At 42.5% G+C, this 27,703-nt stretch overlaps 1 protein-coding gene and 1 non-coding gene across 2 annotated transcripts; one reads left to right on the top strand and one right to left on the bottom strand.

The window, feature by feature from the left end:
• The first annotated feature begins 293 nt into the window (after positions 1-293).
• Positions 294-26,892, top strand: DNAJC8 (DnaJ heat shock protein family (Hsp40) member C8). The gene is made up of 9 exons (XM_059376865.1): positions 294-411; positions 3,074-3,175; positions 14,021-14,077; positions 18,037-18,103; positions 18,620-18,714; positions 20,230-20,301; positions 23,717-23,808; positions 24,941-25,016; positions 26,067-26,892. Exons 1-9 carry the CDS (start codon positions 334-336, stop codon positions 26,187-26,189), a joined length of 762 nt encoding a protein of 253 aa, XP_059232848.1. The 5' UTR covers positions 294-333; the 3' UTR covers positions 26,190-26,892.
• Positions 4,038-4,166, bottom strand: LOC132002363 (small nucleolar RNA SNORA70). Its single transcript, XR_009399850.1, has one exon. It is a non-coding gene; the product is annotated as a small nucleolar RNA SNORA70 (small nucleolar RNA).
• Positions 26,893-27,703: the final 811 nt, after the last annotated feature.

The following is a 27,703-nucleotide window of genomic DNA, read 5'->3' as shown; positions in this document are numbered from 1 at the left end:
GATTGCTGTAAGGGGTTGAGTATAAGGGGAAATGGGGGGGAGCTACTTAATAGGTGCCAGGTAAACTTTTGGGGTGATGAGACTGTTTGGAACTATATAGAGTTTGGTGGATGCACAACACTGTGAGTGTAATAAGAGATACTGAATTATTCATTTTAATTATATGTTATGTATATCTCACCTCAATTTAAAAAAGAGTAGTTATCAATGTCTGGCTGGGCTGCGAACCCTTTAAGAGTCACAAGGAAGGGGCGGGGCTAGAGAGGCAGGTCTGTGAGAATCACAGGAGTCTGCGCTTGCGCAGGGGAGTCACGTGGTTGCTGGGCCGGGGAAATGGCGGCTCCAGGAGAGAGCGGGGCTTCGGCTGGCGGAGGGAGCACGGAGGAAGCATTTATGACCTTCTACAGTGAGGTGAACACCCAGTGAGGAGTAGTGGCACCGGGGTGACTCTGTCCGGTCCTACTTTCCCAGCGGGCAAAGGCGGTGGTCTTTTTGGCCTGGACCGTTGGGCGGCTCCTCCTGTCTGGCCTTCGGGAAGGCGGGGGGCTGGGGGTGTGTGTTAGTCTCTGCCTGATAGCTGCTTGGGGAATCCCTGGGGCATCGAAAAAGGGGCCAGGGTCCGACGTCTGCGGGTAGACGACGAGTGTGGCCAACGAAGTGCCAGGGCGCGTGCAGAGGTCCCCAAGTCCGCGGAGTCGGAGCCTGGCAGGGGCTGGCAGAAGCTGGCGTTCTTGGGGGCGACTTAACTGTCTTGGGCCTCATTTTTGTTCTAAACGGAAGCACTCTTCCCTCTTAGTGCTCTGTAATGAGTTGTATTAGTGGTTATTTCTGCCATTCGTGAACGCCAGGCATTATGCATCATGCCAGGTATGCATTATCTGTTTTATAGATGCTGAGATTTGGGGAGGTGAAATAATTTGTTCTGGGTCCTAAAGCAAATAACAGCTTGGTATCATGTTAGGACTGGAGTCAGTTTGGTCTGAGCCTCGATTACTGTTGCATTTCCAGGGCCTAGGACATAGTGATTGCTTGGTAAATATTTGTTGAATAAGTGAAAGAAAAGCATACCATTTGGAGTCAGAGGACCTTGGATTGGATTTTTGAAAGGTGGTTAATTGGACTGTGGTTGAATTTTTTTCAAGGCATTGATTTTTTAGATTCTCCATTTCCACTTCTGTAAAGCGAAGAGAATATTAAAACGAGTTTTATGAAGGTTAAACGAGTTAGTGTTTCAGAAAGGGTCTAAGAGTTAAAGCTGAAGATGGACCTCTCTGAATTGGCATGGGTTTGAGGAACGGAATTGTGCCCCTCTAGGCTGTGAGCTACTCAGTTCAGCAATATGTCACATTGATCTTTTATCTTTTATTTTTAACAGTGTTTGTTACATAGTAGTTTCTCCAAAGTATTAAATTTAAAAATGGAGTTAGCACAACTTTTGTAGTTTGTTCTTTTGAGATGCCCAGTTAACTTGAAAATGTTGATAAACTGGTACTACAATTTATTGACCTCTAAGACTGCTCTGCGGTTGCACAGGAAATTGTTTCATTTACCATCTCTTAGTTGAAGAGAGAAAGAAAAGAAAAAAGAAAAGCAATCCTGGTTTGTTTGAATTGAATGAGAGAAAGTACCTAAAGGAGGACCCTTCAGTCATCATTCAATCAATGTTATTGGGTACCTGACACGTACTAGTGTGCTATTTAGGTGCTAGAGGTATGTTGGTGGACAACAGAGAAAAATCCCGTTTTCTTAGAGCTTGCATTCTATAGAGAAGGATAAGCATAAACAAACATGTACAATGTAGTGTCAGGTAGTGATAAGTGCTATGAGGAAAAATAAGTCTGAGAAAGGAGATAGAGTATAGGGAGTAGGGAGTGGCATGCTATCTTAAAGAAAGTGAAGAGGGAAGATACTGAGAAGGAATGGCTTTTTATGTTACTGAAATTATTTCCAAACTCCTTTTGGGCATAGGAATAAATGTGGAATATAACATACCAGTGATACATTTTAACTAGTATTACAGCTTTGACAGTGGCGCCAAGGATGTTTTCCTGGCACTGCTTGGTGCTTGTTCTCCTTAGCATTGTCTTTGGGTCAGGGGTTTTTCTTTTTCTTTTCCTTTCTTTCTTTTAAGATTTTATTTATTTATTTATTTGGGTGGGGAGGGGCAGAGAGAGGGGAAGAGAAAGAATCCCAAGCAAACCCTGCATTGAGTGCAGAATGGGACACAGGGCTTGATCCCAGGACCCTGAGATCATGATCTGAGTGGAAATCAAGAGTTGGGTCCCCAACCGATTGAGCACCTGGGCCAGGGATTTTCCTAACTCTATTTGAGTTTGGTAGGCAGAGTTACTTACCTCTCCCATATTACATTTTTTTTTTTTTTTAAGATTTTATCTATTTATTTGACAGACAGATCACAAGCAGGCAGAAAGGCAGGCAGAGAGGCCAGAGGAAGCAGGCTCCCTGCTGAGCAGAGAGCCTGATGTGGGGCTCGATCCCAGGACCCTGGGATCATGACCTGAGCCGAAGGCAGAGGCTTTAATCCACTGAGTCACCCAGGTGCCCCTCCCATATACTTTTTTAATGCTGTTTTCAGTATATATTTCAGTGTGATTGTATTTTTCTTAAATAAAAAGTTGTAAATTAAATATGAACAGCACAGGTACATCTTCCAACATTACAGTGGAAGCTTTTTGAAAGTGGCAGCTGTGATATATTTATGTTTGAATATTCTTGGTTCCTCAAACTGTTGCAGTTAAAATTCTTGTTTGCAAGTTGAGTAGTTGGGAACAAGTCAGTTAACCTCTCTAAGTCTCAGTTTTCTTATCTGTAATATGGGGATAATAGGAATATTTACTGTATAGGATGGTTGGGAGGAATAACTATGTGTAAAGTTTTTACATTATTAGAATTCAGTAAATGATAGCTATTGTAATTATTCCCAAAACATTTGGCAAACTGTCTTCCACATGTAGACAAATATTTGCTGAACATGTCAGTAGCTTCTTAAGATGACAATTCAGAGTTTATTATTGAACTTTACTAATAAAGTTTTTATCTCCCTTCATTTTAGGTGAAACAGATAGAGAAGAGAGATTCAGTTCTAACATCCAAAAATCAGATTGAAAGATTGACCCGTCCTGGTTCTTCCTACTTCAATTTGAACCCATTTGAGGTGAGCTGTCTGATGTTGCTGCAGCTTTGTGATGGGGGAGCTTTGCATAGCTGCAGAACGACTTACAGCAGAACACACACTTAATTTGTCTTATAGTTGGAACTGAGATTTGGTGGTTTTATTGTGAGCCGAGGTTGAGAGGCATAATGTTAAGGAAAATGAGAGGTCTTTACCTTGTTACATATTCTCCATCTTCTACCAACCCAAATATATAGGTCTTCATTTTTAGATGTGAAGGGATAGCTAGCCTTGACCAATTTAGGATCTTGATTTAAAAAATCAGTTTGCTTATTACAGCTTTTCTGTTTTACTGCAGTAACAAGTATTAAAAACTCAGTGACCAAAAAATGATCATAAAGTCGTAGACAAGCAAATACACTTCTTGGGTTTCCTTAGTTTTCTTATTTTATTTATTTATTTTTTAAAAAGATTTTATTTAATGACAGACAGAGTGGGATATATTGGTGGGCATGAATAGGGAGGGGGCAGTGCCAAGGTTCTCATGAGTGCAGAGCCCTCCATTTGTCCAAGGGACCAAGATTAGGGATGTATTTGACCCCATAGCCATCTGGGATAAGCTGCTTTTCAGCCATCATGTCTTCAAATTTATCCACATTAAACTTAGTAAAACCCTACTTCTTGGAGATGTGGATCTTCTGGCGGCCAGGGAACTTGAACTTGGCTCTGCGTGGAGCCTGAATCTCTGCTTCTTGTTCTGCAACTTGCTATGGATGGACATGATGACTTGGCTAATGTCGACCCTGGCTTCTGTGCCCTGGGGCTTTCCAAAGGCACCCTGCATATCTCTCTACAGCCTAGATTGGAGATAGCATGAGGTCAGACCTCCATGTCCACTGGAAAGGACTGTCTCCAAGGTCCCTTAGGGCAACCCATACAATCAACAGGCTGCATAGCCAAGGAGGCTACTGTTTGCAGCCGTGGCATACTGGACCCCTATGGAGAAAGAGCACAGTCAGCTTAATGGCTGGAGAGATTTTTTTTTTTTTTTAAAGATTTATTTATTTATTTATTTGACAGAGAGAGATCACAAGTAGGTACAGAGGCAGGCAGAGAGAGAGAGAGGGAAGGAAGCAGGCTCCCTGCTGAGCAGAGAGCCTGATGCGGGACTCGATCCCAGGACCCTGAGATCATGACCTGAGCCGAAGGCAGTGGCTTAACCCACTGAGCCACCCAGGCGCCCCGGGATTTGTTTTATTTAAAGATTTTATTTACTTATTTGTCAGAGAGAGAGAGAGAGGGCACAAGCAGGGGAAGTGGCAGAGGGAGAGGGAGAAGCAGGCCCTCTGCTGAGCAAGGAGCCCGATGTGGGACTAGATCCCAGGACCCAGGGACCATGACCTGAGCCAAAGACAGATGCTTAACCAACTGAGCCACCCTGGCATCCCAAGATTTTATTCATTTATTTGACAGAGAGAAAGAATAGAAGCATGGGAGTGGCAGAGAGAGAGGAAGAATGATATGGGTCTCCATTCTGCTCAGGTCATGATCCCAGAGCTGAAGGCAAGTGCTTAACCAACTGAGCCACCCACCCAGGTGCCCCAGTAAACCATATGTCTTACAAAGATTTGAAATATAAAGAAAGTAAGAAGGGGTGCCTGGGTGGCTCAGTGGGTTAAGCCTCTGCCTTTGGCTCAGGTCATGATCTTAGGGTCCTGGGATTGAGCCCTGCATCGGGCTCCCTGCTGAGGGAGGGCTTCCACCCTCTCTCTCTCTCTCTCTCTGCCTTTCTGCCTACGTGTGAACTATGTCAAACAAACAAATACAATCTTAAAAAAAAACTTTTAAAGAAAGCAAGAATAATCATGTGTAATCCCATCTAAGAGAAATAGCCACTCTTAATTGTTTATACATCAGCTATTTTTTTTTTTAAGATTTTATTTATTTAACAGAATGAGATCACAAGTAGGCAGAGAGACAGGCAGAGAGAGAGGAGGAAGCAGGCTCCCTGCTGAGCAAAGAGCCTGATGCGGGGCTTGATCCCAGGACCCTGGGATCATGACCTGAGCTGATGGCAGAGGCTTTAACCCACTGAGCCACCCAGGTGCCCCTACATCAGCTATTTTTAATGTTTTATTTTAGGGGCACCTGGGTGGCTCAGTTGATTGGGCAACCGACTCTTGATACAAGCTCAAGTCTTGATCTCAGTGTCATGAGTTCAAGTCCCATGATGCTAGGCATGGAGCCTACTTTAAAAAAAAAAAAATTATTTATTTATTTATTTAAAAGATTTTATTTATTTATTTGACAGAGAGAGATCGCAGGTAAGTAGAGAGGCAGGCAGAGAGAGAGAGGGAAGCAGGCTCCCTGCTGAGCAGAGAGCCCAATGCGGGAATCGATCCCAGGACCCTGAGATCATGACCTGAGCCGGAGGCAGCGGCTTAACCCACTGAGCCACCCAGGCGCCCCCAAAAAGTTTTATTTTAAAACAAGGAGGATGATGCACTTCATTCTTAATATTTTAAATGCTGTATTATATAAAATACATATTTGTGTACATTTCTTTTTTATGATTGATTTTTTTTAAATAAAAGTTTATCAAATGTACAACAGGATTTAAGACAAAACTTCATTGCAGCTATAGGTAGCAACAGATGCCATGACAAGGAATCTGGATGTTTAAACAGGAATGGAATTAAAGATCATCATTGCCTCCAGCACAAGGAACAGCTTACTTTTTGCCAGTTTTTTTAATTCCATGTGTAGCCGGGGGCCTTTACCTGTGGCCTTTGATTTTAGCTCCTCAAATTTCTTTTGCTTCTTTTTCTGTTTCTGCTTGAATGCTGTATCTTCCTCATCCATCTTCTTGTCCTATTTCTTGGGCTGCTTCTGGAGTTTTCTCTCACCACCTTCACAGCTGGACATGGTGCCTGCTGCCCCTTCCCCAGACCTTGTTACTGGAAGCAGTAGATACATTTGTGAAAGTCTTTATAATTATTATTTAAGTAACTCCTTTATCGTAGGATATTTAAACTAGTTTCTAATAGTTTACCACTAAATTCTGGCATGAATATTGTTACAGCTTATAAAAACACTGAATATTAAAAACCTTTTTTTTTTTAAATTAATTAATTTATTTTACAGAGATCACAAGTAGGCAGAGAAGCAGGCAGAGAGAGAGAGGAGGAAGCAGGCTACCCGCTGAGCAGAGAGCCTGATTCAGGGCTCGATCCCAGGGCCCTGGTATCATGACCTGAGCTGAAGGCAGAGACTTCAACCCACTGAGCCACTCAGGCACCTCAAGAGTTTTTACATTTTAAAACAATCTCAGATTTGTGGAAAGGTTAGGAGTGTACCGTGAAGACTTTCTTAGACTATCTGGTACTAAGTTGTCCATATTGCTGCCCTTTTGCCCTGCAGTACTTCGATGTATTTTTCCTATGGGAGACACTCTCCTGAAGCACAGTATAACCATAAAAATCAGGAAACAAACACCGATAACATTGTTACCATGTAGTTCTCAGACCCCATTCAGTTTGCCTGTTGTCTCAGTAATGTCCTGTGTAGCAAAAGGATCCAGCCCAGAATCAACGGTTAAATTTAGTTGTCATGTCCCTTTAGCCTTCAGCCTGGAACAGATCCTCAGCAATTCCTTAACTTTGGTGACCTTACTGTTTCTGAAGATTATAGGCCGTTATTGTATTTTATTTTTATTTTTATTTTTTTTTAATATTTTATTTATTTATTTGACAGAGAGAAATCACAAGTAGATGGAGAGGCAGGCAGAGAGAGAGAGAGAGGGAAGCGGGCTCTCTGCTCAGCAGGGAGCCCGATGCGGGACTTGATCCCAGGACCCTGAGATCATGACCTGAGCCGAAGGCAGCGGCCTAACCCACTGAGCCACCCAGGCGCCCAGGCCAGTTATTTTAGAGCATATCTCTCAACTTGAGTTTTGTTTGATGTTTCTTCAATTGGATTCAGTTTATGCTATGTTGGCAGGGATATCACAGAAGTAATACTGTATTCTTCTCTTTGCAACTTATAAAGTACATGGTATTTCCATTAGTCTTATCCTATGACTAATGATGTTAACTGTACCACTTTAAGAGGTAACAGCTATGTTTATTCATGAAGTTACTTTTATCCTTCTTTGTAATAACTATTTTATGGGGAGGTACTTTGAGACTCTGTAAATACCCTCTCCTTATCAGAGTTTCAATTTATTCATTTATTAATATAGATTGAGGGTTTCCTATTTTATTCAGTGTGTTATATTTTGATATTATTTATTTTATTGCTCAGGTTGTCCCAAATTTGGTGAGTGGGTTACCTTTCAAGCCAGATCCTATCTTTCAAAATGTCTTCATCATTCTTTGATTACTAGGCACTCTTTTTTTTTTTTTTTTAAAGATTTTATTTATTTGACAGAGAGAGATCACAAACAGGCAGAGAGGCAGGCAGAGAGAGAGGAGGAAGCAGGCTCCCCGCGGAGCAGAGAGCCCGATGCGGGGCTTGATCCCAGGACCCTGAGACCACGACCTGAGCCAAAGGCAGTGGCTTAACCCACTGAGCCACCCAGGCGCCCCTGATTACTAGGCACTCTTGTACTTTTCCTCACTCAGCCTAAAATTAATCGTTTCAGTGAGGAGCTCTGGTTCCTTTTAGTGAAGGATGTATTTAGAAGTCAAGATGTGGGTGCTAAGTGTACTCATTGCTGTTGGGAATGTCACTGCCCCTGGACCCTCATGGTAGATAGGGCCAAGGATTGGGTGAGTGTGTGTGCCCACACGCTGGTGCATTTGCATACATGTGTATATACATGTATTTGCATCCAATTTCAATCTAACATTACAGAGTTTATTCTTATTTTTTTTCCTTTACATGCTTGTGGTTCCTTTTCATAGTGAGAACTTGGACTCTCCCTATCATAAATATAAATATATATATATATATATTTTTTAAATTTAATTGATCTCTGGGCTGTCTGGGTGGCTCAGTAGGTTAAAGCCTCTGCCTTCAGCTCAGGTCATGATCCCAGGGTCCTGGGATCGAGCCCTGTATCGGGCTCTCTGCTCAGCAGGGACCTGCTTTCTCTCTCTGCCTGCCTCTCTGCCTACTTATAATCTCTGTGTGTCAAATAAATAAATAAAATCTTTAAAAATTTTTTTAATTGATCTTCTATTTGCATCTGATCTCCCAGCTGCCATTCCCTCCCACTTGTGAATGCCCTCCTCACGCTTCTTTATTCTGACACCAACACTAGGCTGCCTTACTGAGCAAAAAACCTTCCCACCATACTGGAGCTCAAAACTCCCATGCCAGCTTACCCTTCTATGTAGGTGTGTTCCTCACCCAGCCCAGGCTCCCTGTGCTTGCCCTCTACCCCTGGGGAGTCCAGCATCCTCCTCATCAAGCAGGTGTCTTTTTACCCTGCTCTGGCTTTGACACCCTGTGTTAGGCTAACTTCCTATGAGAACACCCTCCTCATCTTACTTTGGCTTTAAATGCATGCTCCGGGTCACCCCTGTGTGTGGAGGTATCTTCACTCTGCTCAGTTCCAACTTCTGCGCCAGCCATACTTTGATACAAATGCTCTCTACATCCTGCTTGGGTTCTGACACCTCTTGTTGGGCTGCCTTCTTGCAGTGGATGCCCTCCTACATGGAAACCCACCTCACCAAGCACAGGTTTTCCATGCCAGGCCATGCCTTTGTGGAGATGTTCTTGCTTGGGCTCCTATACTCTGTGCCAGGCCACCTTCTCTTATGGACCCTGCTCAGTCTCAAATACCCAGTGGTGGGCTCTGCTTCCATGTGGATGCCTTCCTTATCCCCCTTGGGCTCTGTTACCCTGTACTTAGCTACCTTCCCATGTTCAGTCTTACCCTGCTTAGGTGTTAACACCTTATGCCAGGCTGCCTGTCCACTGAAGTGCCCTTCTTAACCCACTTTGTACCCCCATGTCTGGCTGCCCTTCCATGTGGATGCTCTTCTCACCTGTTTGTGCTCCACCACTGTGCGACTGGCCACAACTCCCTGTGTGGTCACCACTGTCTTCATCCCAGATGGGCTTTGGCACTGCTCTGGGCCGTTTTGATGCCCCACCCAGAGAAGATGTCTACTAGTAGATGTCTAAGTGCCTGGCCTTACTTAATGTGTTTGTATTGTATTGCTCAGAAAGGGAAGGGGAAGATGGAAAGCTTAAAGAGTACTTTTGAGGGGCGCCTGGCTGGCTCAGTTGGTAGAGCCTGCGACTCTTGATCTCAGGATTGTGAGTTTGAGCCCATGTTGAATGTAGGGTTTACTTAAAAAATGAACAAAATCTTTTATTTATTTATTTTATTTTATTTTTAAAGATTTAAAAAATTTATTTATTTGACAGAGAGAGAGATCACAAGTAGGCAGAGAGTCAGGCAGAGAGAGAGAGGGGGAAGCAGGCTCCCCACTGAGCAGAGAACCTGATGTGGGGCTCGATCCCAGGACCCTGAGATCTTAACTTGAGCCGAAGGCAGAGGCTTTAACCCACTGAGCCACCCAGGCACCCCATAAACAAAATCTTTTAAAAAAGTACTTTTGATTTGATTTTGGGAAGGGCATGGAGAAGATAATTTGTTTGAGAAGTGATAAAGAATTTGATGGTACATCCTTTCTGTTTAACCATACTCTTAAATTGTATGTAGTACCATGAAAAGGGGACATGTGATCATGTAACTTACCCATTTATTTGTTAAGGTAATCCATGTTTCCTCTGGAGATCTGATTGACAAGAAGTGACAGATTGTTGGGACCAGTATAAAGGCTCGGATTTTAATGCCCTACTAGTTACTGTGATTCTAGAAGGTCGTGTCCCATAGCTTCTGCCCTGATTATAGGAAGTATGTTTGAGTATATATATACATTATGCATACATATATACATGTATACATAACGTATACAGTTGACCCTTGAACAATGCATGGATTAGGCATGTAAACCCTTGCACAGTCAAAAATGCATGTATAACTTTGGACTCCCCCAAATTTTAACTGCTGATAACTACTCTTGACTGGAAGCCTTACTGATAACATAAAACATCAGTTAACACATATTATTTTGTATGCTATATGTATTAAATACTGTATTCCTATAATAAAGTAAGCTAGACAAAAGAAAATATTAAAATCATAAGGGAAAATATATTTATAGTAGTATACTGTATTTATTGAAAAGAAAATCTGTATGTAAGTTGACCTATACAGTTCAAACCTGTGTTGTTCAAGGGTTGACTGCATGAGTGTGTGTGTGTATGTATGTATTTGAATATATACATCTTTACATAAAGATATGCTAAGGTTGACACACTGGGGAAGATGGGACATTGTGTTTGAATGGGCAGGACTCCATGACTACCCATTAGAATATTTGTCTTTTCTATTTTCTACACATGTGCTGGCCTCTTTATAGGGTGGACGTCATTGTCATAGTCTCCTTATAAAGTTGCTTTTTGACTCTAAGTCAGAATCTTAGGTGTTCTTGGTGACCCAGGAATTGAGTGATTTTTGCTTTTCATGCAGCAACTATTGAGCCATCTAAATGAATCTGATTTTTCTAGAGAGGTAAGCCGCCAGGTCTTCTAGTAAGGAGAGTAATGCAGTCATGGCTGTCATCTCAGTTGTCTGCTGAACTGTGAATGGTCTTCCTAGACATTATCTTACTGAGCAGCAGGCAGAAAAGGGAGAAGGGTGGACTGGGAGTCTGAGGGCTCTTCTCAGAAGTCCTTATACAAGGAGCATTTTTTTCCTTCCTGCCATCTCTGCAGCTCCCTATTTGGACACACGACTAACCTTCAGCCATTACGCAAACATCTTTTTTTCTGTGCTCTGCAGTGATTCTTGGGTTGAGGGCCCTTCCCCACTTTCTTCCCAAAGCTTAGATGAACCTGTGTCCCTGCTCAGTCCTACCCTTTTTGTGTTCCTTATTTTGATTTAACTTAAAGATGCCAGCAGGGAGCATCACTGATTTTTATTTTCTTTCTGTCTTATTAAGTACCTGGGAAGGAAAGGTATTTCTCTCGAAGAACTGTGGTACTTGCGTGTTATTAACAGGTCATGGAGGTCAGATGGGACAGAGACTGGATTCTTGTTTGAAGCGGAAGATCCCAAGGGAGGCTATTACAGTTTGAATTCAGAAACTTGTATAAATGTCAGGTATTTTTGTTAATTTGAGATGATTAGTTAACCCTCTGAGGTCTAAGACTATAGATTCTTCATTGTAGTATCCCTAAAGCCTGAGACATAGTAGGAGATCAGAAAATTTACCAAGAATCTGAACAGATCTGTGGGCTTCCTAAGAACCATATTGGTAATATGGCATTTATCTTGTTTGTTTGTTTTGTTTTGTTTTGTTTTTCCTTGCATTTATCATGTTTGGAAGAATTACTTATTACTTGTCTGTTCTTCCCCGGTTGGATGTTAAATTCCATGAGATTAGTAGTGAGCATAGTATCTAGCAGCCCTTGGTGCTCCAAAAATTTGTACCCAGTGGGAAGCTGGCTTCAGAGAGGTTTAGGCCACAGGGATAAGCCCACTGTTTTCTTTGTATTTCCACATATGGCACCTCCAACTCTTAAAGATAGGAAAGGGGTTGGATTAGCTTTGAAGGCACCCAATGAATATTTGTTGCCTGTGATCACATGTGCACTTATGATACAACTCTTGGAAAAATAACTTCAGGCTGGTATGTGTGTGTTTGTGTTTGTATATATACATACCTTCTTCATTTTTGCCAAATCATCTGAAAGTAAGCTGTAGGCTTGTGAGGCTTCATGCCTAAATAATTTACCACACATCTTAGAACAAGAACAAATCTCTGTGTAACCACAACACCATAACGACACCTAAGAAAAACATTAATTCATTAACAAGATCATTCTAATGGAGTCCACACTCAAGCAGCCCCATTTGTCCCCCAAATCTCAGTTATAGCTATTTTATTTGTTTAACTTGGGAACCAGTCAAGGTTTATGAATTGCCTTTTGGTTTGGTTAGCTCTGGGTGTAACTTTATTGAAGGCTTTTTTGGTGTGTCAAAGTGGGAAGTTTTCTTTCTCATTCGTTATGGACACCTGGGGTCTGTTGGGTTTTGGTTTGCTCCAGGACGTTTCTTTTCCCCTGAACCAAGGTAAGGTAAAATTCTCTTCTGAATATTTGTGTAGGTACAGCTATTTCCCTTTGTCTGTAAATCTTTTATGGTTGCATACTTCCTCTTGAGTGACTTTTCTCCAATTCCTTTCTCCCTTGGGAAGTCATGAGGAGACACAGGGAATCTTGAAAATTCTTTGCTTTAAAGTTCTTCTTTTCCCTCACCCTGAATGAATGTCTGCCTAGCATTGGAGAGTGGGCCTGCTTCTGTCATAACCTTCCAAAGTCTGGCAAATGCAGTGGTATTCAGCTTCATTGCCTACCAATAACTTTATTACTGTAGGTGGGCTGTTGGAATGTTTTGACGTTACTTGTTACCAGGTTTTTAAAAAACAGTGCAAGCATCTGACTGAGCTTGGTGGATTACTTTGCAGTTTAATTTCTATTATGTATTTTTCCTTTCAAGGTTTATTTTCATTTTTTTCCTCTTTGCTGCTCCTCCCCACCTGCCCCCTGCCGCCACCGCCGCCCCCCTCCCCTGCTACTAACTGATCCCTAGTTCTGCTAACTTCAAATGTACTTATTTCTAAATGCCATCATTTCTTGCTGGTGCTTCTCAGACTTAAAAAGATTCAGATCATTTGGGGATCTTGTTGTACTGAAGTGGGGCCTTCTCTTCTGAATTTCTAACAAACTCTTCTCACCCTCTGCCCTTTCAGGACCTTCCTCTGGCCTTGAATACCAAGTAAATAAATACTAGGTGCACTGTTGAATCCATGGACTACACTGTGAAATCATCTGCTTTAATTGTATATAACATTCCCTTCCCCCAAAGCACTTATTATATGGTAATTAAAAAATATGTTTTCCCTGTTTATTTATCTTTGCATTTCTAGTACATAGCAGTGTGTTCAGCAGATAGTAGCTACTATATAGATGTTTGAATGAATGTATGTATTTGTGTGCTGGGGTGAGGATCTTTGATGAGGACTGTCTACACCAGCTTACCTAGGCTTGGAGAGGAATGATTAAGTTTATTTTTAAAAATCAAGGTTGCTTGAAAAATACAGATGCTTCCATTTGGCTGTACCTCAGTTCTAATGAGTTGGAATTAGACTTTTCTAGAGTAGGGCCCAGGCATCACTCACAGGTCTTCACAGGCAGTTTTGATGTTCACTCTGGGCTGAGAGCCATTGGCCCATGTGTTTTACAGATATAAATGGAGCCCAGTAGACCTTTCTGGATTGAAAATCAGGGAGCCAGCCTGATTTTTCTCCTTATTGCATATTTATGCTTTTCCCACATTTGCAAAGATAAGTAGGGATGGGTAGGGGGATAATTTCCATAATGAATGAAGGGAAAATGCAACATGATCTGGAAACATGTCTCTGGGTATAAGGTAAATTCTGCTGATGGGATAAAAGTAGCTACTGTATTGAGAACCCTAAAGTGGTGTAATTGTTATTCTGTTACTGATCTGCTCATTTATGTTTCTTTTTAAAAGTATTTTATTTTTTAAAAAATAATCTCTATATGCAATATGGGGCTCGAACTCATGACCCCAAGAACAAGAGTTGCATGTTCTACTGACTGAGCCAGTCGGGCACCCATTTATATTTCTTGAGCATTTTTTAGAACTGTGTGCCAGGCAGGTTCTGAAATGCTGAGTACTGTTCTAGGTGGTGATTATAATATATATAATTACTGGATACCTGTTAAATTCATAAATTCTTTTAATCTCTTTTACAGTGTTGATTTTGATTCTTTCAGGTTCTTCAGATCGATCCTGAAGTAACAGATGAAGAAATAAAAAAGAGGTTTCGACAGGTACAGTACTGTTCCCCTGTAATAGATGGAGCTTGATTTGGGAGTACAGTAAGCACATGATTCTCTTAGGACTTCTATTATGACTTATGGGCCAAAATTTAACTTTTTTTTTTAAAGATTTATTTATTACAGAGAGAGCATGCATGTGTGCGGGTGGCAGGGGGTGGCATGGAAGGGCAAAGGGAGAGGGAGAGAGACTCTCAAGCAGACTCCCCACTGAGTGGGGAGCCCGACACGGAGCTTGATCTCACAACCCTGAGTTTCATGCCCTGAGCCAAAACAGAGTCGGACGCTTAACTGACTGAACCACCCAGGTATCCCTTAGCTTTTCTTTTTTTACCCTTAAGACTTTTTAACTCTTAAAAAAAAAAACAAAACACACCTCATAGTGATAAAATTCATAAATAACTTCTAAAGACCACGGCTTGCCTCTGACATTCGCACTGCAGGCAGCGGTAGATTTGTTGCTAGGCCGTAAAGCCCGGTGACAGCTGCATTCAGCAGACTTGGGAAGGTTACAACAGGAGCGTGCCCACTCTCAAGCCAAGGCATGTGGTTGGGAGTAAGGGCGCAGAATAGGACAAATTTGACTTCTGAATGGAATGAATTTTATATCCAAATAGAATCTTTCCAGCCCCTTAATCAGGAGAAATACAATATAGAACAGTAGAATTTAATTCTTTGCCTTCCCAGGGAGAATATGTTAAATGATTTGTAACAGGTTTTTGTTTTTTAAGATTTTATTTACTTACTTTTAGAGAGAGAACACACGCAAGCAGGCCGAGAGAGGAAGGAGCAGAGGGGGTGCTAGAGGTAGAGGAAGGAATCTCAAGCAGACTTCCCCCTGAGCACAAACCCTGACTCAGGCCTGTATCTCAAGACCCTGGGACCTGAGCTGAAACCGAGAGTCAGATGCGGAGCCACCCAGATGCCCTTCATAACAGTTTTTAAATTGCTTAAGATCTCCTTCCTCAGTTATTTTGTCTTTTGCAAACTTAAATAAGTACCCAAGAGATACCTGGTTTCATACAGAGTGCTTTCCCCAGTCTGATGTTTTATAACCTGAGCTTATAAAATATTATAGTAACCTTTTTAAAAATGCTTCCAATTTTGAGTAATCTTCAGCCTTTTCTTCTAGGAGTTAAATAATCATACTCCTTGTAACCTGTCTTTACTGACTGGATTTTCTGTATATTTCATGTCTTTTTTTTTAAACTTCACCCAACTTTTTTATATCTCTTATGTTCTTCATATTTTAAGAGGACCTAACCAGTGCTAAATATAATTCTCAGTTCCTGCAGGACATACTTGTTTTTGTTTTTAAAGATTTTATTTGTTTATTTGACACAGAGAGAGAGATCACAAGCCAGCAGAGAGGCAGGCAGAGAGAGAGGGGGAAGCAGGCTCTCTGCTGAGCAGAGAGCCCGATGTGGGGCTCGATCCCGGACCCTGGGATCATGACCTGAGCCTGATCATGACCTGAGCAGCTTAATCCACTGAGCCACCCGGTGCCCAGGACATACTTATTAATATCCAGTGTTGTGTCTGCTTCTTTGATACTGTAATTGCCCCCACTTTGCTGACTCATAATTATCTTCTGATCTACTATTAAGCCAAGATGTTTTTTGTCTTTGCCTACCCAGGCACTTCCCATTATATAATTTCCTAGCATTTTTTTTTTAAGTTTATTTATTTATTTATTTGAGAGACAGAGATCACAAGTAGGCAGAGAGGCAGGCAGAGAGAGCGGAAGAGAAGCAGGCTCCCCACTGAGCAGAGAGCCCAATGTGGGGCTCCATCCCAGGGCCCTGGGATCACGACCCTAGCCTAGGGCAGAGGCTTTAACCCACTGAGCCACCCAGGCGCCCCATAATTTCCTAGCTTTTTATAGAGTTCTACTCTGCACCTATGTTCAGCTTTTCTTCTTTTTCTCTAAAATTTCAAGCTTCCTATTGTAATGCATTAGCAGTCTTTCCCAATTTAATATAAGCAAGCATTCAGATCCATAGTCAGAACAACTATTTATGTAGCTATACAAAGAACTCAATAAGAGTTTTTTAGTCATTAATATGATCTAATAGTTAAGAGTGTGAACCTTAGGGGCACTTGGGTGGCTCAGTCAATTAAGCATCTGACTCTTGGTTTTGGTTCAGGTCATGATCTCAGGGTCATGAGTTGGAGTCCCACATCAGTCTCTGTGCTTAGCGGGTGGTCTGCTTCTCGCCCTCTTTCCCTCACCCCGCTCATGCACGCATGTGTGCACTCAGCGCTCTTTCTCTCAAAGAAAGAAAAAAAAAGTGTGGGCCCTACACCTGTTTGACTTGAGTTCCAGTCTTGGCCATACCCTTTATAAACAGTTTGAACAAGTTACTTTCAACCTTTCTGTGCCTGTTACCGCATTTGTAAAATGCACATAATGATGATAGTTATATGCTAACTGTTGTCAGTGCATGTTGGACAGTATGTTAAGTTTCTTACTTGTATTTCATCCTTAAGAACCCAGTAAGACAGAGGTACCTGGTGTTGTCTTGTTTACAGAGAAGGAAACTGGCACAGAGATAGGCTAGGAGAACTGCTCAAGGTTGGAGCCGGAAGGTGACTGAAGTTGGAATTAGAGCTCAAGATTCTGGCTCTCCAGTAATGCTGGATTTAGCATTTGATTCCCACTTGTATCATTCCCCCAACACAGTCCCACTGTTCCAACTAGTCGATTTTGGTCTGTCAATGACAGTAGGTCAGTGATTCTTAATCCTGGCTGTCTGAAAATATCACCTTGGAGATTTTGCTTTTTATTTTAACTTTTTTATTATAAAAAACTTAAATTACATTTTAAAAAGGAAGAGTAGAACAGTGAACACCCATATACTCATCATCAGTGTGTAACGGTTCACCTCATTAACTCTATGTTTTTGGCTGAATTGTTGTAAGTTACAGATAGCATGCTACTTTACCCCAAATACGTCATCATGTGTCCCCCCAAGAAAAAAAAAAAGGACATTTCCTTGCATTTCTTACTTGTCTTACCTAGCAAAATTAACACTCCAGTAGAGGTCTAGAAAGTACAGTTGCCAGAGACTGATCAGAGGTTCTGAGGGTAGAAAGTAGACCTATATTTTTAAAAAGCTTTACAGGATTGTGAGCGCTTGGGTGGCTCAGTCATTTGGGCATCCGACTCTTGATTTCTGCTTGGGTCATGATCTCAGGGTCATGGGATCAGGCCGAGTTGGGCTCCATGCTCAGCAGAGAGCCTGTGTATCCCGCTCCTCCTGCTCCCTGCTCGTGTGCACGCTCGCGCTCTCTCTCAAATAAATAAATAAATAAATTCTTAAGGAAAAAAGGCTTTACAGGGTTGGAGCATAGCCAGAACTAAGAACCACTTCTTTTTTTTTTCCCCCAAAGATTTTATTTTATTTCCAGTTAACATACAGCATATATTAATTTCAGGTACAATAGAGTGATTCAGCGCTTTCATGCATTACCTGGTACTCATCGCAGTGTGCTCCTTAGTCCCCTCTCCTGTTTAGCTCATCCCCCTGTACTCACCCCCGCCCCCACACACAAGAGAACCATCACATAAAATTACAAGTTCTTTTAGGAAAGAGATCATGTCTCATATGTGCTTTAGCCTCTTCAGTGCTTGGTATAAGGGATGTAATAGGAACCGGGTGCTTCTCAGTTTCTCTTCTGCAACCTCACTCAGTGTCCTGCTGATGTGAGACTTTTATTTGTTCTTAAGTTTGTGATTAAAACCCTACATGTCTCTCAGCTGTGCATTGACCTTCTGGTGAATTTTAAGGACCAGTATTTCTGCACATTTTATGATATTTATTAATTTGTTGAAAAAGCTTCCAGCTGACAGTGTGTTTTTCCATTAACATCTTAGAGCTTTTGGCACAGTGCAAGTGAAGAGTGACTAAACATTCCTCTCGTTGACAAACCTACCTTTCCTCTTATTTTAGTTATCCATATTGGTGCACCCTGACAAAAACCAAGACGATGCTGACAGAGCACAAAAGGCTTTTGAAGGTATTTGTAAATTTACCTGCTTCCAAGAACTGTTTTATCAATGCTAGGGACTAACTGTTCCTTGTCCTGGATCAAGAAAGGAATGTTACAGTTTTGTCTTCTGGTCATGAAGAAGCTGTGGTTTTCAGTAGAACAATTGTTCCAAAGCAGAATGTTGCTGTTTAAGAAATAGATCTTAACTTTGCTTTGTTAAAACTTTTACGTGCCAAGACTGTTACTACATAGGATCATTTTTCTTTTTTGAACATAAAAAAAAAGTAACTGGCAGTATTTTATCACTGAATTAAATCTAGATGTGGTGTATTTAGTCTTGAGGGTATATTTAATTTTTTCCAAGGCTCGCAAGGAAAGTCATTGCTATAGTTGTATGTTTTTTAAATTAGTTTAATGACAGTAAATAATATAACAAAGAAGGGGATGCTTTTAGATGACACAAGTCCATTTACACTGCCTGAGTATAGTTCAGACTTTCAGAGGGTGTTTGCAGAAACAGTTAATTTCAATGTTTTGCATTAGCTGTGGACAAAGCTTACAAGTTGCTACTGGATCAGGAACAAAAGAAGAGGGCCCTGGATGTAATTCAGGCAGGAAAAGAATACGTGGAACACACTGTAAGTATTTATAGTGCTGCCGTGTTTACAGGAAGTATTAGCAAGCCTTGGGCACCTTGCAGGAGGGTAAATGTTAACATAGCAATACCTACTGGTGGAACTTGTGACCTCTTATCTGGTCTCCGAAAGTTTGCTGTGGTGCTCATGAATAGGGCGTGCCCTTGAGCTCAGGATGTGGAGTGGCTAGGAGGCTGCCCTTCCCTCTTCCTTGCCAGCGCCAGGCTGCAGAGAGAGGTCCTCTCTTGCCCTCTCCTCACAGTGTTGTCACATTACCCAGTTCTGAGAGTGGAAGAGTGGAGCAGCCACGATGAAGATTTTTATTCTTGTCTCTGTGAAGGGGTTGGAACGTGGGCTTGAGAAAGATTGGCAAGGGGTCGTGAGTAAATATTTTTTTAAAATAGGAGGAGGTGCGTATCCATATTAATAATAGGGTTTGGGAAGGAGTCAACTAAAATAAGTTCAGTTATAGTTAATTTTATTTTTTTGCATTGCCTAAATCTCCCTAGTGGTGGGAAGTGTTAAGATGGTTTGCATGAGGTAAGAAAGGTCTTTGTTTTAATTTTTTACTTGCTGGGCAAGAATTGTAAGACCATTTGTAAGAGCTGTTTCAATTGGGAGTGAATATGAATGTGACCTTTGAAATGCTTTGGAATCTGAAACAGAACTGTGTAACCAATAATAATAATGATGAGTCCAATTTAGATGAAGAAAATGAGTAAAACGAGGAGAAAGATGGCCTTGTTGGTCATGCGTTGGAAGTGGTACCTTTAGGCCAGATTTTGGTAGAAATCAGAAAAGGACCTGTCAAATTCTCCTTAAATTCTTATGGTAGTTACTTTTTTCTCTGTATGCCAAAAAGGAGCCATCCTCAGACTTTTTGGCCACGAGGTGGCAGTAGTGTTCTGAGCTTGGAAGGCGCTGGCTTTTCGCTGGAGCAGTAGTGGATGATTATTAGAGTAATGCATTCTTGTGTGAAGGAATATATGTAATTTGTTTTTTAGATCTCAGTGGTGGCCAACACGATAAAAAAAAGTCAGTTAATATGATTGGTTTAAGGGGATTTCACAGTGAAAATTACAATAATGCAGTTGTTGAAATACCAGAGAACAATTAAACTTAATGCCACAAATTTGGTAGCTTGTTCTAAAACTTGACAAATACATTTTCTTTGCTATAAACACTTAACTACCAGCGGCAAAAGAGAGTTGGGTAATCTGTTCAATGTATCCAAGGTTCTTTGGCTCTGGCCTAGGATCTGATGAGTTGGGGACAAGTTCACTGCCGGTCCCCTGCCATCCTTCCCGGTGGATTGGATTTTAGATGAGGTTTAGAGGAAGGACCCCTGGTTATTAGTTCTCCTTTGATTGCATTGTTGTTGTGGAGGGGGAGGGGTAGAGGCTCATTTTATTTCCACATAAACCTTTGGTCATGCCTGTACCTGCAGAAGGTGCATGTGCCATTTGTGTGCAGCTTAATGGATAGTCTCAATTTTTTGATGAAAAACATTCTTTTTAGGTAAAAGAGAGAAAAAAGCAATTAAAGAAGGAAGGAAAACCTACAAATGTGGAGGAAGATGACCCTGAGCTGGTGAGTGAGATTTGGGAAAAGCCACGCTGTCGCCTGAGCTTGATTGCTGGGTTCAAGAGAGGGAAGCCTAAGGAGTGCCTCATATGTGCATTAACATTTTGTTTTAACTTAAAATATTTATTTATTTATTTATTTATTTATTTTTTTAAAAGATTTTATTTATTTATTTGTCAGAGAGAGAGCGAGCGAGAGCGAGCACAGGCAGACAGAGTGGAAGGCAGAGTCAGAGGGAGAAGCAGGCTCCCCGCGGAGCAAGGAGCCCGATGTGGGACTCGATCCCAGGACGCTGGGATCATGACCTGAGCCGAAGGCAGCTGCTCAACCAACTGAGCCACCCAGGCGTCCCTTAACTTAAAATATTTAAATGTATGTCCCTGCACCTATTTTTAAGCTTCGTCCTTTTTTTTTTTTTTTTTTTTTTTGTCATGGGGCCATGGCCTTTTCTTTCAGTGTGTGTCTGCTGATTGGCGTTTGCCATTGACTTTATTTTATAAAACACACAAACACACAGTATCAGCCATGGTTTGTACTTCTAATGTTTTTTGCAGTACGTTGAAACTTAGTTATTTGCGAAACAAAACTTAGGTATTTGTGAAGCAAAACCCAAGAGCAAAATCCTAGCTATATATGATTCATTGGTTGTTTTGTTTTGTTTTTGCATAAAGAGGAACAGTACCTTCATTGCTTTGCCGGGTAAGGAGGCTGCAGCAAGCTAAGGCCTTCGGAAGTGCAAGCCCACCCGGATGATTTGTTTTCCAGTCTTTTTCGGATGTCTCAACCTGTACCTAATTTCACAGCAGTATTTAATGTATTTTTTTATGATTATTTTTTCTTTTTAAAGATTTTATTTATTTATTAGAGAGTACGTGCACAAACAGGAGAGCAGCAGGCAGGGGGAGAAGCAGGCTTCCTGCTGAACAAGGAGCCGGATGCTGGACTTGATCCCAGGACCCTGAGATCATGACCTGAGCTAAAGGCAGCAGCTTAACTGACTGAGCCACTCAGGCTCAGTAATACTGGTTCCCCAACATCAGTATTTTTAGGGACTTAACGTTTATTGAATCTTTCTAAAGCATCCACTTAGTTTTAAAAGGAAACCAGCATTTATTTGTAACCATATTCATCAATTTCTGTGATATTTAAATCTCGTAGTAGTTGTTGCACCGGGCCCAGAGCACTTTGGGAACAACCATACGTGACTCTAACCAGCTAGTAAACGGCTTTCTACCAGCCATGAGTGCCCACTGTGCTCCAGGTGATAATTTACAGAGAAATGGAGAACATTGCTTCATCCACTGGGTGGTTTTTTTTTTTTAAGATTTTAATTTACTTACTTGATGGACAGAGATCACAAATAGGCAGAGAGGCAGACAGAGAGGGGCAGGGAAGCGGGTTCTCTGCCAAGCAGAGAGCCTGATGCGGGCCCCGATCCCAAGACCCTGAGATGATGACCTGAACCGGAGGCAGAGGCTTAACCCGCTGAGCCACCCAGGCACCCCTACTTACCTTGGTTTTAAAGATTTATATTTATTTCTTGCTAGGGAAGCTTGCCTACAACTCCTTGCTTCAGTGATTTTGCTGACAGTGACTGGCCCTGTCTTCTGTGTGGTAACACTGCTTGTGAACTGTGAGGTCACCTTTTGCACTAGCCACCTGTTTTGAATTTACTCTGTCACAGTATTTCAGTTTTTTTCTCCTCAGTCTTATTTTCTCTTCCCTTTCCTTTAATGATCTCTGGTCTTTTTTGAAGACTCTCTTATAAATACTCCTTTGGTCCTCCTGAGTTTTTGAGAACCCTAACTTTTTTAAGTTGTCTTTTTTTCCCTCCCCCGATTATAAAGGAACACGTGCTAATGATAGAACATTTGGAAAAAGCAGAAGAATATAAAGAATTCAGTCATGAGTAACCATCTGTCCAAGAGAGTTTGGAGCCTTTAAAGATACTGAAATACTCTTACAGATGCCTTCACTCCTTTGATGTTTGTCCTTATTAGGGACTAGGGTTTGTCAGTGTTGGCTTTTATTGAGCAGTGGCTGGCAGATAACAGTATTAAAAAGAAGTGACAAATTCTGGGGCTCCTTTACTTCCCTTTCTCTCCGTATATTACTCTTTTTTTTAAAAGATTTTATTTATTTGACAGATAGAGATCACAAGTAGGCTGAGAGGCAGGCAGAGAGAGAGAGAGGAGGAAGCAGGCTCCCTGCTGAGCAGAGAGCCTGATGTGGGGCTCAATCCCAGGACCTTGGGATCATGATCCGAGCCGAAGGCAGAGGCTTTAGGCCACTGAGCCACCCAGGCACCCCTGTATATTACTCTTTGCCCCAGTGTCTCTGTTTTGGGATTCAGGCTCTATGAAATCTGCATGATGGATTAGTTTCTATTTTTCTTTGTATTTTGGGGGGAAAAGTTTTAAAGATAATTGTTTTCTGTCTTTTTTTGTTGTTGTTATTTTGTTATTTTCTGTTTTCTGTCTTGTGTTATTTTTTTCCCATCTGCACATTACTTAGAGTGTAAGTCCGACTATAACTGAGACCCAAAAAGAACAAGACAGTGATTTGTTTTCTGTCCTGTGTAATATAGTCTTTGGGAAGATGGCCGCTGGCATGGCAGCACTGGACCACGTGTCATCCAAGGACTCATTCTCCTCTCTGTGGCTCTGCCAGCAAGGATGCCGCCCCCTCCTCAGTCCAGAGTGTGTCATCACCTCACCCATGTTCCAAACAGCAGAATAGAGGAAGGGGACAAGGAAGGATACATTACATGTACTCCCTCTAAGAACATTCTAGGAAATTGCTGCATCACTTCTCTTTATGTCCCATTGGCTAAAACCTAAGTTACATGGCCACACCTAGTTGTAAAGAAGCCTAGGAAATACAGGCTTCTGTGTTGGGTGACCAGGTACCTAAAGAGAAGGGATCTTACATGGAAGGAGAACAGGGGATGGCGGGTGGGGGACTCATAACTAATAGCTCGGACAGTTCCGCTGTAGTCAGTAACTGACTCCTGAAATGGGTCTGCTTGGTAGCAACTTCTAGTACCTGGCTGGGAGCCTGGCACAGAGTAATTTATAAGATATTTGTAAAAAGAAAGAATGAAAGTTATTTTTTCGAGGTTCTTTGGAAGAAAGGGTCCTCCCACATGGTTGTGATAAGCAGGTAGAAGTTTTTTTCTCTTTGGTATTTTACACCAGAGCAAGTTTCTTGTGTATCATCCTCATGGTGAAAGTAGAAAGATCTCCTAGGCGATTGTGATTTATCTCCCAGGAGAGAGCATCATCAAGTAGTTCTCTCTGAACTCTTTCTTCCTTGCCGGTTCTAACATGCTTTTTGTCTTGAGCTCTGTCTAAAAGTGCTTGATTGAAGTTACTGGTAAAGTACTGACTTTTATTTTCTTTCGTTCTTAATTTTCTTGTAGTTCAAACAAGCAGTATATAAACAGACCATGAAACTCTTTGCCGAGCTGGAAATTAAAAGGAAAGAGAGAGAAGCCAAAGAGATGCATGAAAGGTATACATCAGACTATTTATTTAATCCATCTAAATACCTAGATTAACCAAAATTGGTCTTTAGGATTTTCCTAATGAAGGATTTTTCTAATCAAGGAATTACATAGTATATCATTTAAGAAACTGTGTAAAATAGTTATATGAAGCAGCCAAACTTTGGAATCCCTAGGGTAAGAAATTGTCTCTTACTTTTGGGAAATATTGAATAGACCTGTCCTTAGGTAGTTTTTAATCAAGAGTGCTGTGTGTTTTCTTCCTGATTTCCTGGAGTTTATAAAGTTATTTATTTATTTTTTAAAGATTTTATTTGTTTATTTGACAGAGAGAGACAGTGAGAGAGGGCATACAAGCAGGGGAAGTGGGAGAGGGAGAAGCAGGCTCCCCAGCGAGCAGGGAGCCCAACGTGGGACTCAATCCCAGATCCTGGGATCTTGATGTGAGCCCAAGGCAGATGCTTAATGACTGAGCCACCCAGGCGCGCCAGTAGGCAATTACTGAGGCCAGAATCTTTTGTGTGACTAGTGGCTGCAGCTTTGGCGAGTCTGTATTATTTACTGTATAGTGTAATCACTTACAGTATATTTATTGTCCCCAAGTATGATTTCCTTTATCAGAAATCTTGAGGTTAATTTGATTTATGTATTTTGTATTGTTGATTAGTGTTTAGCAGTAACCATGTTTTGCTAGTTGAGGTTGTGTGAAATGTCCTTGTTTTGGGTTTGGGTCTTGTCCAGAGATCCTGTTGAGTAAGAACCTCTGCTGTTGTTACGGTCATTCAACTGAAGTAGGCCGGCCTGGGTTTTCAAGACGGCTTTCTCCCAGACTGAGCCCCGAAACTATAGACAGAGCCCATAACCTATGATTGGTGATGGCTCGCCTTGACAACCTAACAGATCTGTCCGTGTAACAAGGGTATTTATATCCTGCCCTGTAGCTTTGCCCATGGCCCATCTGTGTGCTTTAGAGTGAGACATTCATGAAAAGGCTCTGAGCCTTCTCCAGACAGTCATTTTTATAGAACCCTAGGGAACTGATTTACTTTATATACCTGTTTCTGTGGGGAGATTGCTTAACCTGTATGGTTAAAAGAATCTCTAAGTATCACATCAATACTGTGGTCTGGTTCTTCCTAGGAAGCGACAAAGGGAAGAAGAGATTGAAGCTCAAGAAAAAGCCAAACGAGAAAGGGAATGGCAGAAAAACTTTGAGGTAAGTTTCCAGGGTGGTTAGGGATTCTCATTCCAGACTAAGAAAACTTCCCAGCATCGAGACTTGGTTCCTGGGGCACTGCCAGGACTGACTGGGGCAGAGGAACAGAGAAAGAGGAGCAGGAGCTTTGGAGGACGAGTCCCAGCTCAGCTGCCTGTGCGCTCTCTAGCCTTGGTAAGGGCAGGAAGGGTCCCTGAACAGCGTCTTAGAGATTATGGAACACACAGCTGCCAAGTGGGCTCGAGAAAAATGCTTTGCACGTTTAGATCAGGCAGTAGTCATGGAGTGGTGCCCTACTTAAGAGTTCTGATAGCAGAAACTGGAGGCTCTTGTGACCCTGATATCCCGGCTTTTGAACTTGACTCCTCTTTAACACCCTGGTTACATTTTTCAGGTATGCAGCCAATTTCCTGAATTGAGCCATGTTCGGTGTCTTTTATTCTGTAACATTCAGATCTCAGGCTAGGGACTGGTTAACCAGAGTGGATGACTGTTTTCTGTCCCCCTGCTTGTATGCAGGGAGAGAGAATGAGTAGGTCTCCTGATAAGCCGGGAGAGACCCTCGTAACCCTCTCAGCATAACTGGCTGGTCACTGTGCTGGCTTTGAGCCTCCGTCCAAGGTTTGTGGGGCCGAAGGCAGGTGCAGTGGAAAGAGCGGCCACACTGCTGGCTATGTGTATGACCTTGAGAAAGTGATCTGACCTCTGAGCCGCAGGGTTGTCATTTGTGAAATGGTAGCAGCGCCGCCTGCAGCAGACAGCTGGTTTGTGGGCCCTGGAAGTAACCGCTGCCGACTCTCCAGCCCTGAGGTCCCCAGCAGATGTTGTGATGATGTCGTCCTCTTCTTCCAGCGCACAGCTGGTCCTGCTTGCTGGGGATGGGATGCCACTTTTTGTGGGCCTGTGGAAGTGGGAGGAAAGCTCTGCTCTGTTCTACTTGTGGTTTATTCCAGCGGGCTGAGCCGGGCTGGGCTCTGGGGATGGCAGAGCAGGTCCAGGCCTATCTTCTCGTTCACTAGCTCCCTCATCCCAAACCTCTTTTGTGCTCAGGAAAGTCGAGATGGCCGTGTGGACAGCTGGCGAAACTTCCAAGCAAATACAAAGGGCAAGAAAGAGAAGAAAAATCGGACCTTCCTGAGACCACCGAAAGTAAAAATGGAGCAGCGTGAGTGACCAGCTGGGCTCACCGCCACAGAACCTTCCCCCAGCGTCTCCCCTCCTGCTTCGAAGGACTCATTCTTTCCTCCCATTGCCACCCCAACATAGAGTAGTAGTTGCTTTTCGTCCATTTTGTTTTCAATACAATTTAATATCAATCAGAGTAATTCTTTTGTACATTGAAATGAGGGGCTCAGTTAAAAATGAAACCTTCCCCCACCCCCTACCCCTAGATCAACCAGGATTGGAAGGTGCCACTGTGAGTGTTACCTTCTCTTCCCACAGCCTGTAACTTAATGTTTTGTACTTCACTGAATTGTGATGGTTAGAAACTTCGTGTATAGTTTGTGGAAATTATCCAATTAAACATATTGCTTAAAATGGTGTTGCCGTGACTTCAGGGACAAGCCTGGGCCCGCCTTAGGAACCCCCTTCGCTTCAGTTGCTTGCTTCTGAGCGTTGCATCCTTTGAAGCCCCAGATCAGACGGGGAAGGCAGCGGGCACCCAGGGCAGCCGCTCAGCGCCCCGACCTCCCGCGGTGTTCGGCATGTGCTCTCCCTTCTCACTGACCATTCTGCGTGGCATGAGGCTCCAAGCCACCCAAACCTGTTCACTTTCCAAAGAGCTAGCCGTCTCCACCCAGTATTGTTGTGTCCTAGCCTGTCTGCATTCGTTAGCGGTCATATTCTGTACATGGAATAAATTTTTATACCCTAACCATCGATGTACTCTTCCTTAGGTACTACTCCAAGGGTGGGGCCCGTGGCCCGACTCTGAAATGCTCTGGGGTTCCACAGAGCTGCTCCTCACTGCTCCCTGCCACTTAATGGCTGTGCCTTAGTTTCTTCATCTACAAAATGGGAATGTAGGTCGGTGTGGCAGCTTTCAGGGAGGGTCAGCGACGGCATATATAAGTTCGCCCTCGTGGTGCTCAGAGGTGTTGCTGATACACTGTTAGGTGTAAAATGAGTTTGCTGATTATGTCAAGAATTAAGTGAAGTAATAGAAGAAAGCGCCCAGCTTGTCATACATTCTCAAACGTCCTGCTGGCTGTGAGACAGAGTCCGTTCCTGGGAGGGATACAAGGTGGAAAACAGAAGGACGACACCTAAACTGTGAAGACAGGAGAAGCTGGGTGACTTAACTACATGGGACGCTATTTTTGTAGATAAGCAAAGAGGTTCAGTAATCACGAAAGCACATTGTCTTGTATCGAGAGACGGCACGTTTGACTTGCTTCCCTGTGGGAGGGGACAGAAGCTGGGGTGTCTTGCTGTCCTTCCGAGTGCAGCTAAGCAGTCGGACATCACAGATGAACCTGAGCACAGAGTGGGGGTGTGGCTCTAGTTGGAAGCAGACAGAGGTAGAGAAGGGCCCATACTCTGTCACCCTGCTGAGTGACACAGGTCCGGAGGGAATGCAGACTATCGTGTGCAGGAAGCAGCAGTGTCTTCTTGCAGCCAGGCCAGACGCAGCCTGCCTCACTCCCGGATGTGTGTGGACACACCCGTCCCTTCCTCAGGGGTTC

The sequence above is a fragment of the Mustela nigripes genome, chromosome 14 (assembly GCF_022355385.1).
Source record: "Mustela nigripes isolate SB6536 chromosome 14, MUSNIG.SB6536, whole genome shotgun sequence".
NCBI lineage: Eukaryota > Metazoa > Chordata > Mammalia > Carnivora > Mustelidae > Mustela > Mustela nigripes.
This window is presented reverse-complemented; position numbering and strand designations above follow the sequence as displayed.

Excerpts from the sequence above, each read along its gene's own strand:
- DNAJC8 (XM_059376865.1), top strand. The coding sequence starts at position 334 with ATGGCGGCTCCAGGAGAGAGCGGGGCTTCGGCTGGCGGAGGGAGCACG. Across the intron at positions 18,715-20,229 it reads AAGAATACGTGGAACACACT|GTAAAAGAGAGAAAAAAGCA; the intron begins GTAAGTATTTAT and ends CATTCTTTTTAG. Across the intron at positions 23,809-24,940 it reads GCCAAAGAGATGCATGAAAG|GAAGCGACAAAGGGAAGAAG; the intron begins GTATACATCAGA and ends GGTTCTTCCTAG.